The following is a 14,511-nucleotide window of genomic DNA, read 5'->3' on the forward strand; positions in this document are numbered from 1 at the left end:
ATGATCTGTAGGATGAAAGAGCATGGACAAATCTCTTAGGAAAATAATAATAATCTGATGATCTTTTTGTTCATGGTCAGTTTGTCTCTTTAGAGAGTATGTCTTGGAGTAGTTTCTAGTTATATCCTTCCATGTTCTGACTGGATCTTGCAGCAGTTGTTTGCCTTATCCAGTTTACCTGCTAAGAGGCAGAAAAAAAACATTGGAAAAACTTGTCTTTAATTGGAGCTACTGGGTATAAGCTTTATTTCTGGCCATTATACTATCCCTTCCACACTATTTGTGTACTTACACAGAAGTGTACTGTTAAAAGAGGATTATGTCATAGAACAGCTGAAAGCATGTTTTTCCAAGGGAAAATCACCTTGTGCAGGTAATAGAATCATGGAACGGTGTGGGTTGAAAGGGACTGTCAGCTGCACATGCACATTACTGGTTCTTGGCCAGTTTTTCATCTACAAATATCCCCAGGTCCTTCTCTGCAGGGCTGCTCTCCATCCATTCATTCAATAGTGTGCATAGATACTGGGGGTTGCCCTCATCTAGGTGTAGGACCTTGTGCTTGGCCTTGTTGAACTTCATGAGCTTCACACAGGCCCATGTCTCAGTCCAGTCAAGGTCACTCTTCCCTCCAGGGAATGAACAGCAACACATCTTGGTATCATCTGGGAAGCTGCTGAGGGTGTGCTTAATCCCACTCTCCCACTTAATCCTATTCCATTGATAAAGTTATTAAATGGTATTTGTCCCAGAGCAAACTCCTGAAGGACACCACTTGTTACTTTTTCCACTTGGACACTGAGATATTGACTGTAACTCTTTGGAATTCCTTATCCATCTAATAGTCTATTAAGTATATATAAGAATGAATTGTCAGTTTTTACTTTTCCTTCAGGCAGCTTTCTGCTAATACAGAAAGTATATTCTAGTATATACTAGTAAAATAATTATTACCTGTAGCCAGACCTATGTGCATTAAATAAGCTACATTTTCTAGAGAGAAGAGCTTTCTGGTCATGTTTTGGATTGGTGAAATCATTTAAACCTTACAAGATAAATGCTTTAAGTTATTGTTACAGAGTTTCTTATCTGTGTTGCACTTAGCTGTGTTTTAGGCTTTGTACTGGAAATAATAGCAACTGTAAAATGAAAAATATGGCAGCTGAATTCTAAATGCTTTTCACCTTTAACACATAGCAGCTTTATTTTATGCATTCCTAATACCTCCTTTCATCTTGACTACAGTATCTCTTCTCGTTTCCCTTGCCCCCTTCTGGCAGTTCGGAGGGGTTTTGTGTTAAAAAACTAAATGATCTGTAAAGTCCTAGCATGGATGTAGTAAAGTGCTCAGAAAAGGAAAACCAAACAAGCCACCAACCAGATAAAGAAAAAAAAAGCAGGGAAGTTTTGCAGGACATATGCAGACTGATGATGTGTAGTAATTTTGTCTTGTATTTTCCTCTGTTGGTTGATTAAAAATGACAGTTACAGAAGGATAGGGGGAAGCACTTTTGAAATTAGTCTTCATCTAGAAAGTGTTTCATTAGTTTTATCCCGAGGAAAGTTTTGGTTAGAGAGTGGGTCACTAGATAATGTGTTTTGTAGTGTTACTGTGAATATATGAGGTTTTAAGCTGCTTAGTCATTTAGTTGCTGTTAGCTGTCATATCAATATGTCAAATGCTTTTCAGAGCTTTTTATGGTCTGGTCACTGGTGAAGTAAACTGGTGAGCAAACTCAAACTTTGAATGAATTGTGTTCTTTTCAAGCCCCTTCCTTACTTCCTTATTTCAAACTGGCATCCTAAGTCTATTGTTGCTACCTCCTCCTTTATTTTGTTTTCAATTTGCAGTCTGATCCCTTATCTCATACTGCTTTGAAAACCATCCTATGCTGTAGGAGCTAGCTGCTTGTCTGAGCCCTTGACAGTGTTCTGAAAACAAATTTTAACTTGAAGAATTGTTGCAAAGAACAATAACATATATTGTTCCATATTAACAAATTGATTAAGGGATGTTTGAGGATTGTACAGTTTAATAGAATTTAGCCCTCACTTTTGATATATTTAGATGCTTTTAAATTTTGATAATCCATCTTTTAATATCTTTTTCTTAAGAATACAAATGTTTCATGTAAATGACTGCCTTGAAACTCAGCGCTGGCACAGCATTTTCCTTCCTCCTTAGTTTTGGGGAAGTCACTAGATGGCGGTAAAACCCTCTTGTTCAGTGAGGGTTTTGGTTTGGGGAAAGGGTTTGCAATGAAGGGGACAGGTGTTTAGGCATTTAGCTTAAGTCTGCAAAGTAGTAAAATAACCCTGGGAAAAAAATACAGTAAAGAAGGCGTCCCAAATGCTTGTTATTTACTCTGAATAGTAATCAGTTTTCTTAGAACTCTAGTTTGCCTTTACCTGATGATATTTTTTTTTCTCAAATTAATCAAATATGGAATACATCTAATTCCAGGAACTTTGGGCAGTTGCTTAGTGTTGTTCAACAAAAGAGTACATAATTATTTGGTTTGGATTTCTGAAAGCAAAAACCGAGCTAACTGATTTTTTAACTTTTTTAGTCAAATTTTTTTCATCAGATCCCTATTTTTAAGAGACTGCATAGAGTGAAACCTCCTAAGATGTTGGAAGTCACAAAACTTTCCTTTTCATTACATATTTTTGAAATGAAGCTTTTCAGTGTTTGCTAATCCTAACCTTCTGTTACAGAGGCTTTTATACTTATGCCATATGGAATAGGGAATAAAACCATTGTTATATCAGCATGTAGCAATACAAGACGGGAAGAAATCAGAGTCAGAGCTGATCATTTGATAAGCAGTATGAATCTACCTCTGCTGAGTTATGACAATGGGATGGGAAATCCTGATTTCACACAACAGTTTTCATAAATGAGTTCAGTTGGAAAGGTGCTGGGGTGTAAGATCTGTCCAAAAAACATCAGAGCTCTAGTATAGTGCTTAACAACTGGGAATATAAGAAAACAGAGTACTGTGTTCAAGTTCCCTCTGCTCCCCTGCAGAACCAGTGTATCAGATGTGTTAATCAGACTTTATCATCAAAGGATCCTTTTGATTTTTATATGATGCATTTAAAATGTTTTATTGCATTTAAAATGTGACTTAAAACATCCCAAGTGAAATTGATAGAGAACTAAATGTCTAACTAAAATTAAGCAAATTAAATTATTCAGACACTGAATCTTCTCAAAAATACCAGGGCCTCTTTGAGGAATGATAAGTGAAAGTATATGTTAACTTCATCCTTTCTCTTCCTGGTCATGATCAAGAATACAGGTGATCAAGAGTACAGGTGAGTTTTTTGCTGTGTAGCAACATGAGGGCTGCTATCCAGATTATATCAGACCAAAACCTACCTAAAGATCTGTCTGGTTTTGACACAAATGGCCTCCATGGTAAGTGAACTTACATTTGATTGTAGCAGCTGCAGCGCTTTCCTCATCATCGATGGGACTTGCCTGCTCGTCTGTGTTGATGGTGTAAAAAGGCCACAGCCAATCAAAAGATCTTACCCCACAGATAGTACCATAACAGTCAGTTCTTTTTACACAGCCTTTTGTAGCCTAATACTTTTTTTTTTTTTTTTTTTTTTTTGTCCTTTTGTTGACCTCTTGCAGAGTTTGCTGTGCCATCTCCTTTCTTCTTCTAAGTGGGAAAGTAATGAAGCTGAAACCAGTGCATTCGTATCGACTCTTGGCTACACATCAGCAGATTATTATTGTCATTTAGTTAAAGAGGTAACTTGTGCAATTTGGATTTTGTTAACAATAAATCACCACTTTATAAGCACATACATGGATCTGTCATTCTTATAGGGAGGATGAACTTAACTTTGTTTATCTTTTTTTACCTCTGTTACTTCTACAGCCTTTTAAGGGAAAAAATTAAGTAGGAGATCTTTGACAAATGAGAAGGCTTTTTTTTATTAGATTATAATATAATAGATGTTCAAAAAACCAAAATTCCTGTTGCTGCTTTGTTATAACAAAAAAAAAAAAATAAATTTGTCCTATCATTATTTTCCTTGTGAAGTTTAGAGTGTATAAATTATTTGATGTATTAAAACATAACTTTTGGGATATTTTCTTTGACTGTATGCACTGCATTTAAAATGGTAAACAAAGCTTAAAGCTTAGTAAATAATGTCTTTTTCATTTAATACATAAAAATAATAGCAATAATGTTTCATCAAATGTTGACCTAAATTGGGAAAGGATTTGCCACAGCTCTTGGAGTAGCAGAGCTAAAGTAATTAACTTTTCAGTTTTTAAATGTGGAAAGCACATAATGGGTGTTAAAAAACATTTTTCAGCATATTTTATTGAGTGATCTGTGCAGCTTTGATTTAGGACCAATAATTAAAAAATTTAAAAATCAAACTGAGTGAACAGGGAAGTCTATGAGGCTCCACTTTATGTCAGTCACACAGAGAACCATGCAACTAATTTCCTCTGATCTGCAGCATGCATAATTTATTTAATTTTAACTTTTATCTTATTTTACTTTACTACTCACAGATGGTCCACTCATTAGAAATGGAACTCAAAGGATATCAGTTCAATGGACTTAACATTAGAGGGAGGTAGGTCTTACCTAAATTTTTTTTTTTTTTTTTTTTTTTTGATCATTACAGTTCAGTAAGGACCTTTTGCAGTCTTGGCTAGCTTAGGTTCAGTTGGAAAGTCTGGAATATAAATGTAGATATTTTCAGATGTGGAGAAGCTTGTAAGTTGGGCTTCACATAATAGTTTATACTGGAGAGTCATAGAGTGGTTTGGAAGTGACCTTCGAATATCATCTAGTCCAAACCCCCTGCTGCAGGCAGGGACATGTTTCACCAGATCAGGTTGGTCAAAGCCCTATCCAACCTCACCTTGAACTCCTCCAGGGACATCCACCACTGTAGGCAACTTGTTCCACTGTCTACCACTCTCACAGTGAAGAAATTCTTCTTTGTATCTTACCTAATTCTACTCTCTTTCAGTTTAAAACATGCCAGTTCATGTCCAATTTTTCCTCAGCCAACACCCCCAGGTCCTTCTCTTCAGTGCTGGTCTCAACCCTGCCACAGCCCCAGTTTGTACTGATAGCCATGACCCAGGTGCAGGACCTTGCACTTGGTCTTGTTCAACCTCCTGAATTTCATAATCAGAATGTTGAATGCTATATGCATATTTATAACCAAAATAAAGTTAGCTGGCAGTTACTGTAGGTGAGTATGAGTGATAGTTTAATATGACAGAATAGTACTTACTTTGCACATTATTAACTATGAGATTTGTCCATGCTTATTTAAAAACCTCTAATTTTCCTTCCATTAGTTCCTTGATCGGGTACTGAACAGTACTGTGGCTGTGTGCAGTACTGTGTACACTAATCTAAGTGTACCCAAGCACATATTTCCATCCTGTAACTGCTTCTTTGGCTTTGTTTTCTAAAGATGATGAAAACTGCCTTTGCACGTTGTTCCTTCTGAAGTTAAGAGTAAAATAAAATGCTAAAGTTTGCTAATCCCGGATAAGGCATTAGAAACAGAATTTTGTAAAGAAGGATGGTTTATAGAGTGTCAGGTCTATGAACTTCACATCTATCTCTCAAAAACCACACACAATAAGTATCAGCCCACTAGAGTTACCGTTTCCACAGAAACACTTCCCATAGCAAAACTGCTTCTCTATTTATTTCAGTGTAAGAAACTTTTAAACACATTGTTGGTTAGATACAGACAAATCTTGGAAAACGTGTCATGTTTTATGTCTCTCTCTATGGAAACCACAATGATATCCTCTGTCCACAGATCATAGCACTTCTGCCACTACATGTGCCAGCGACCATTAAGCCACATGTTTGGGTGTAGCTTTAATACCTGCAAGGCTACAAAGTTTTGCTCTATCTTATCCTGTAGTGTAATTCCTGTCGCAGCTCTTTATAGACTGTATTGGTAGCTTGTGAAAGGAAACTGCTTTGGGTTCTTGGAAAGAACACACCCCTTTTAGTGAACAAAGCAATCCAGAGAAACTTGGAGCAACTCAAGGAAGCCTTTTCTAAAGAACCTAGCACTTTTTAATTTGCTGGTATTTAATTTTAAGTATTTCAGGGTTCTTGGTCTTCATAAATGTCTCCCTGTCAAAATTGCATCTGCAATTTCATATGCAAGAAACTATTATATATACCCACGGAAAATTGGCATTTCTTTTTTGCAAATGTTATATATTATATGCCATTTTCCTTTATGTTTATGCTCCAGGTTGCATTGTCTTTAATAATTTCCAAGTGTGTAGTGTTAGTGAGCAGGTCAAGTGAGTGATTTGCATATTAAGCTCCAGAAGTGTGATATATTTCTTCAGCTGTAGACCCGTAAGAGAAACATTTTTCAACTGAGCACTTGAAGACAGCAATATTTATATATATTCATATTTCCTTCATAGCAGTTGTCATGGTGAGAGGACAGAGGTCAAGAAAATAACAGGAAGCCTTAAAGCCAGCTAGATGGGCTCCTGTGAGGGTCTAGCAAACCTGCATGGGAGCTGGGAATCTGTAGTCTTCCTAACCTGCACTTCACTGACCCTGGGGAAATAAAAGTATTCTCAGGTAGGAAGGGTGTTACTACTGAGTGGACAGAACTGGCTGCTCTTCAGAATTGGATTGATACCCATCATGTGGTTTGCCTTGAGCACTAAAATACCAACATTTTTTCTCCTTAAGATTCCTCAGAGAATATGTAATGACATTTAAACAGTTACTCCAATAAATACTTTTCCTGCATCTCTTACACTTATCATTCTGTAACCTTCTTTTACCTTGTCAGTTAGAAATTAAGTCTTGACTTTTCTGAAATATAAACTGTATTTACTTTTCCCTCAGAGTTTCAGCCCATCGGGTGAATGCTGTGTCCCGTTTCTGTCTCCCTCTCATTACTTTGCCTGATGTAGCTCCATTGCTGGAAACTCTCCTTCTTTACCATGGAGATGCATCAGAAGAAATTCTTAGTTCAGAGTTTCTGGAGGCTGTGAATGAGGCCTTTTTAAAGTAAGTAGCATGATCTGTATTATTCTTATGCTCTTTTCATAAAGATTTTTAATGCAAATGTCTTTTCTCTCAGTTTGTGTGCTGAATGCACTGTACATCTCCTGCATTGGAGTAAAATATTTCTCTTTCATCTGAACAGCAGAGCTTGGATTGCTGGCCAAACCAGAATTTTAAATTGCTGATGCACAAATTGTGGCATAAGACCTTTAAATATTGGCTGGAACTTTATTTCACTTTTTTCTAAAATGGAGGTTAAAATCTTCAATAGATTTTTCAGTTTTCATACAAATGCTATTTACTTGTCATATAAATGTATCAACGTTACCAACTTGACATTTTGAGAGCCATTTTTACTTTTCTGGGTACAAGATAGATCCTGTGTTTGATTGGTTCCATACTTTTTCTTCTTTTGGTTTGTTTGTCTGTGTGTGTGTTTGTGTGTGAAATTGATTCTCAAGATTTTAATTTCTCCTGCTTTTCAACAGATCATTTTTAATTAGTCTGACAGGAGCAATTTGTGAAATACAACGTTCCTTGTTTTGCTGCCACTAAAATCAGTTTTGATAAAATCAGTCTGTGAATGAAAACCAGATGAGTGAAACTGAACATCAGCAAGATTGGCTGTGCCAAGGAAGGAGAGACGTCAGCGAAACCAGAGTCTGCTTTTAGTTGAGAGCTGCTTTACTCAAGTTTTAGCTGAGACACTGTATTAAAACCAGGTCTTCTCAGTGCAAGAAATGTTCTGTGTGAACACTTTATCTCAGTTATCCATTTGTCTCCTTTTTAATCAAAGTGCTAATTGCTTCCCCTGTACACCACATTATAATTTGTGAGATGTTCCAGTGGATTGTTATATTGTTCCATTGAGGGCTCCAGCAAAAATAAATAATTAATGGAAAAACACAGTTACGAGTTTGTACAAATGTTACTAGAAGCAGGAAAAAACAAGTAAAAAGGGAATACGAGGGTCTTCAGTGAGAGCTACGTCCCAAAAAAGAGAGAGCTCTATCTCACTTGTCACCTTCTGTGGCTTCAAACTGAATGTGTCCCATGAACAGTAAGTAATGCAGTTTGGAAAACTTTCAGAGGAAGTTCACTGATATAGCAGGGATGGCTATACTGATGTCAGTGCCCCAATGGTCATGGCATACTTTTGCTACTTCTTCATGTGAACCTGCATCCTTTAGATGGTCATGAATTACTCTTCTGACTGACGTAAACGTCCCTTTACTTTTGAGCTACTTTTTTATTACAAAGAGCAAAAAAATTCAGTTCATGTGGCTCTTGACTAAGTTACTCTTGCAGTGCCCTTGACAAAATGGTATCAATTTGCTGTGAGCTGATAAAGGCCTATACATGCTTTGCATAGTAAACTCCTGGCGTGTCACTCAAGGTCAGGTGATCTTAACATGAGTGTGCTTCTGTATTTTTCCTTCCACTTTAACAATGAATTTTGTGTTCCCTAACTCCACTGTTGTGCTCCAAACACTTGATTTCCTTCTGAACAGGAGTGAAGCCTGTTCCACAAAACAGGCTTACTAAGTACTGAGATTTAAAGTGCTCCACAGTATTCACCTTTGTCCCCATGGGACCATCTGCAAGTTCAGTACAGAAGGTTAATGCATACAGTTTACCTCCTATATGGTTTTTAAATCTCAGTGTTTAAATGGCCCCATGAAAGCTTATTAGGTGTCTTTTCCTGGCATAGTAATGCCTTCCATGTACCACAAAAGCAACAGAAAAGAGGATTGTGGCAAAATTAAGTAATCTCAATTTACTCTGATGTGCATGTGTGCTTTCATAGTGATAAGTAAAAAGCATCTTGAAATGGCACATTGCTTTAAAATTTTTAAATTCTACATACTTAAATGTATTTCTTGTCTACAGATGTGCACTTTTAAGATAAACTGCTGCATAATTTTTAATAGGAAAATACGAGTTTTCAGTGGAAATAAAAATTCTGAAAGCTGATATTTAAACAAATGTATGGTAAAATACATACATTGAAAATAGATCCTAAAATGGTGTTACGTCTTCCTTTCTGCCAGTTCTTTTTTATCAGTAGCTTTATTTTGCCTGTGCTGTCCAGCCTAATTTTAGAAGTTTTAATCTTAAATTCATTCAAAACCAAGACATATTTCTTGTTGTTTATGTATTTTTGCTTTTGTTTAGGTTTAAAACCTTTATTTTTGCATCCATCATGATTGCTGCACAAATATTCCAATATGATTTGTGCTATATCTCTTCTTGGGTAGTTACCTCAGTATATTTAGATTTGTGCTGATCCAAACATTAAGGTCTCAAAATGAACTGTGCCTTTTATTTCCTGCCAATACAATACTATACTTCAATTGAGAGATAGCTGAAAAATTCAGGTGATGATATAATTGCATTCTTAACTGTTTATCTTTTAAAAGTCCCCTGTCATTGTTGGTGGGCTGAACACTCTACCTTATTTTTGGTGGGTTTTTTTTTTTATTTTTCTGCAAAGACAAATAATGCTTTGATTTAGGCAGTGACAAAATTACCCAGGAGCTTCCTGCTTGTCTATCAGCTGCTGACACTTTGTGTAGGTGGGTGGGCAGAAAGCATTTGGGTCTGAAAGAGCAGAACTGTGGGGCAGAACCTTACTCAAGACAGGAAGGGAACTCCATTCTCAAATCTTCTGTTTCCATCTGCTGGGATCCATCATAATGGTGTCTTAAGGTTTTAAAGACATTTGGTAAGGTTTCATTTGTCCGTGATGGTAATTCCCTGTTATGCAGAGTACTGTAAACAAGATTTTCTTTCTGTTTCTGAAGGTTGATCTTTTTTGTCCTTTTTTTCCCCCAGTCTGATTTTCTTTTTAATTAAAAAAGGTACATTCTTGTCTTCCTTCCAGTTTCTTGGAGAAAACCCTTATTTTTCTCTCTAAACTAGGAAGAAGATCTCCCTCTCTGAATCTTCCATCTTCAGCCTTTGGCTTCGTCACTTGCCAAGCCTGGAAAAAGCTACACTTTGTCTTTTAGACCAGTTGGTTTCTGCTCAGTTGAGTTCACTGGAAGAAGTGGCTTCTGTCATAAAAGACTCGTTACTGGTATGTGAAACATGTAGTATGTTTGGTACATCTCTTTTGTGCTTCAGAAGTGAATGAGAGTTTCCAAACACCTCAGTATCTTTGAAGCAAATGCCTGTCATGTGGCATACAATTTGCTAAGGCAAAGGTAAATCTTGAGTCATACAAATGTCATAAATTTCTTTTAGTTTTTACACTGAATTTGTGAAAGAGAGAAAAAAAATTCATTCATTGCTGAAGAGTGAATGAAGAGGTGAGAATCTGACTGGTGGTGGTGCCGAGTACTGCCTCAATATTGAAATATATATTGAAAAATTATAAACACTGGCCAGAGAGTATTTGAATGTGGTTTTACTTCCATCCCTGTACCTTGGGAGTTCAGCAGCTTAAACAACTGAAACTCCTTGTAAATTACTACTCGGTTAGTTGGTTTGTTTTGCACACCTGAACAAAATTCTTAATACAAAACATTTGCTAACCTGTAATTAAAGTTTGTTTTTCAATGCAGTGCGCCAAAAAACTTTCCTATGAGAAAGCATGACACTATATATTTTCTAAAATATTGAGCTAATTTGCAATGCTAAATGTCAATTTGTTAATTACAATGTGAAACAACGCGTGATATATAATTAAAATCTGTATTACATTAAATGGATAGAACTAAAAAATGGCACATGGTATCTTATTTTCAGCCTATGAAAACACTTACAGAGTATCTGCCTTAGAAAGGAAAAGCACAATACCTTTATACTTTCTTCTTTTTTAACTGAATCAGCAAATTTCTGCTTTAGGGATCCATTATAATATTTGCAAATCTTGTAAGGGCTTGTCATCACCAGCACTTCACATGTCATCTGGGGATCTAGGCATTCCAGAAGGCAAGGCTATACACAAAGTCTGTGCCTAATTTTACTTTATCAGATAAATTGTGATTTTAATACAATATATGGTACCACACATGGCTAAGGAAAAAATAAAAGCATCTAGGTTATATAGATAAATAAATAAAATCTTTGTTTAAAACTATGCTTAGTGTTACATGTTAGGAATGTCCATATTTACCTTGTGTTTAGATTCTGATCCTTGAAAAGAATTTCAATATAAGAGGGAAGGTGCATAAATGGGACATGGAATACCTATTTGTGAGAACAGGATGGGAAGAGTCAGAGAGGTGATATAAATCAAAAGTAATATAACAATAATTGTGTCCTACTGGATTAGTTAGGAGTCTGAATCCAATTGTTATTAGTTTATCCTGCCTGAAAAACATCTGACTATTTATTTAGGAATATGGGTATGCTTTTTCTGGCAGTTGGATTATGGTATTTGTAGGATGTGACCTCACTTTGCTTTGTGGATGGATACAGAAATATAAAATTGAACCATGAGACAAAGCCTGATTTAAAATTTTTTTCTGTTTGGAAGAAAATCTCTGGAGTATCAATAGGCAGAAGTTTGCTAGTGATTTGGTTATGGTATATGCTAAGAAGATTTCGGTAAGCTCTTTCATAATTTCAGTATCAGAGCCATTTATGTAAAAAAATACGTTGAAATGGCAACCAAACTGTACCTAACCCTCATGGAGATCTATGGCACCCAGGTAGCTGTAAACCACCATACTTCTATCATGAAAGAAACTTGATAATACAATATCCCTATGTGTTAATTCAGAAAGTTATTGTAGTATGATGGTGCACTAGCTTGTGTTTTTTATGGTATGCTATCGGTTTTGTAGACTTGGGGCTAGTCTGTAATTAATATTGGGAATTATTATGAAGTAATAAAAACAAATCAAGTGAACATGAGAAAGAACTTCTTTGGTTTGAGGATAAAGTACTGGAACAGGCTGCTGAGAGGGGTGGTGGAGTTTCCATCTCTGGATGGGTCTTGAAAGTCTCCAGTGAAGGAGACTTCCCAACCTCTCTGTTCCAGTGTTCCGTCACCCTCACAGTAAAAAAGTTCTTCCTCATGTTGACGTGTTCCTGTGTTCCATTTTAGTTCCATAGCCCTTCATTCTATCACAGGGCACCTCTGAAAAGAGACTGGCCCCTTCTTCTTGGCACCTACCCTTCAGATATTTATAAACATTAATAAGATTCCCTCTCAGTCTTCTGTTCTCCCTGCTAAGCACCCATAGGTCTCTCAGCCTTTCCTCATATGGCAGGTGTTCCAGTCCCCTGATCATCCTCATGGCCCTCCACTGGACTCTATCTCTAGCATATCCCTGTCTTGCTTGAACTGGGGGGACCAGCACTGGACACAATACTCCAGATGTGGTCACTCTAGGGTGGAGTAGAGGGAGAGGAGAACTGTCCCCAACCTGCTGGCCACGCTCTTCTTAATGCATCCCAGGATACCATTGACCTTCTTGACAGCAAGAGCACCTTGCTGTCCCACAGATAACTTGTTGTCCACCAGTATTCCAAGGCCCTTCTCATTGGAGCTGCTTTGCAGAAGGTTAATGAAATGAACAAGGGAGAAAGGTGGAAGGCTAGAGAGAATAAATTATAAGTTTTTTCCATGTTGTGATACATTCTCGATACATTGCAGTTGGTTCCCTCAGTATTGCAGAAACACAGATGTGTGAAATAAAATAGTGTAGTAGTTTCTTAAAGGAAAAGGTGCTTAATTGTAGGTGTGTTTTTTCCAATTACTTGCATGGGAGCCTGGAAGTCAAAAGAACTGATATTTGCAGTGTTGCTACCTCAAATCTGTTGTGAGATCTTGGGCACAGTTTATTCCGCTGTCTTTGCTCTTGCTCGTGGTTGTTAGAAAGCATTCTATGATGTGGATAAAACACAGTGAAAATTATTAGTCTGTTCAGCTTTGTGCCATTTACTTTCATGTAAATACATGTAGATACAAATGTATGTTTTCTTTTTTCTTTATTCAGTTCTGGATTTTTAATTACAAAATAGTAATGTTAATACTGATGCAGAAGTAATGTAGTTCTATAAGGTTTCTAATACTTTATGTTACAATATTTTTTTTCTAGTTTGTTTCTTTAAAAAATTCACAGAGTATTTGTGTGGGTTTTTTCTGAAGAGGTACACATTCTTAAAATGAGTAACTGTGGTACCACAGCTGCAGCTCCTGTTCCCTGTGTCTGGATCTTTTTGGTTTAGTGTATGTTGTGCTCTGTGTATTGTGTGTGTTTTAAAGGTGATGGAACAAGCTGCTGGTAGACAGCATGTCAGGATTTCTGAGCTTTCTGTAAAAAATAGAGCATTGTCAAAGATAAGATTATTAAAATGTAAAATGCATTCTGTTAAAAAAAAATAATTGTAAACAACATGAAAAACCTATGAGAATCCCTCCTGGAACTGGTAAGCCCTCCTGAACTACAGAATTGTTGCTGGTCACAGCAGAACTGTGATGCCTGCTTTAGTCCTGCTACTCAACAGGGACATCTGCATATTGCCTTGGAGGCTTTGGTGCTATGGTAACATTCTTACATTGAGTACATGCAGATTAATTCCATCCAGTCCTCTGATCAAAATCTCAAAGAATTGGATAATAGTGGTGGCATTTGGGTTTTTTTGTTTGTTCCTTTTCCCCTTCAAATACCAGTCATGAGGTTCATACTGATTTCAGCAGTATAGATTAAATACTAGGAACTATAAACTGTGGTTTCTTGTAGTGAATACTGTGCATTGCTGCTCTCTGGCTGGAGAGGCTGAAGAGTTTTTCACTGCTGCACACAGCACTTTCGATTTTGGTCTTGTTCAAAATAAGCAATTTGAGCTTGGTACCTGTGGCCATGGGCTGATTGACCCTTTCTAGTTTATACTTGGCCTGTCTTAAGCAACAGTAGGTTGAAACATAATCACAAAAATGTGTGCAAAGGTAGGTAGAATATCTGAAAAGACAGTGGAGAAATGCCTGAATTCAACCATCTAGTCCAGAGGACTGTAAAAGATGCTTCTCACGCTCTGCTGCTGTCACAGAAGTGCAGAATGGTTGGGGTTTGCAGGTGCCTCTGGGGGTCGTCTAGTCCCATTTTTCCTTTAAAATAAAAGAGACGAATATGCCTCTTTTCTTGCCTCATCTAGGCCGTTTGTTTGGTTTTTTTTTTACCTCCCTCCGCCAGTGGAAGTTTGGAGACAGCCTTGCAGCAGCAAGCTGTGCGCTGTTCCTCACACTTCCAAAGCAGCGGCTGTGGATGCTCTCCATCACTAGATGGCACACGCTCGACAGCGCAACGTGGCCACAGCCGTGTGGCAAAGGGGAAGTGTAAAACGTGAAAATGAGGTGCGACCTCACGTTGCCAGTATGGTAAAGACAGCCGTGAGAAACAAGGAGTTTTTCTGGACTGTTTGTATTAAAGAGTCTCTGTTCTCTGCAGTTACCATGTGCGGATCATACAGAGTCCTCATTCCGCCAGTGTGCAAGGAAAAA

At 37.2% G+C, this 14,511-nt stretch overlaps 1 protein-coding gene across 3 annotated transcripts in view; it reads left to right on the forward strand.

The window, feature by feature from the left end:
• Positions 1-14,511, forward strand: part of FANCC (FA complementation group C) — a 72,733-nt gene that overhangs the window by 36,536 nt on the left and 21,686 nt on the right. For all 3 annotated transcript variants that reach the window (XM_071731511.1, XM_071731512.1, XM_071731513.1), the window contains exons 5-8: positions 3,647-3,766; positions 4,547-4,611; positions 6,894-7,058; positions 9,978-10,134. In XM_071731511.1, the coding sequence (XP_071587612.1) occupies positions 3,647-3,766; positions 4,547-4,611; positions 6,894-7,058; positions 9,978-10,134 (507 nt within the window). The remainder of the gene's footprint in view (positions 1-3,646; positions 3,767-4,546; positions 4,612-6,893; positions 7,059-9,977; positions 10,135-14,511) is intronic.

The sequence above is a fragment of the Heliangelus exortis genome, chromosome Z (assembly GCF_036169615.1).
Source record: "Heliangelus exortis chromosome Z, bHelExo1.hap1, whole genome shotgun sequence".
In the NCBI taxonomy this organism is placed as follows: domain Eukaryota; kingdom Metazoa; phylum Chordata; class Aves; order Apodiformes; family Trochilidae; genus Heliangelus; species Heliangelus exortis.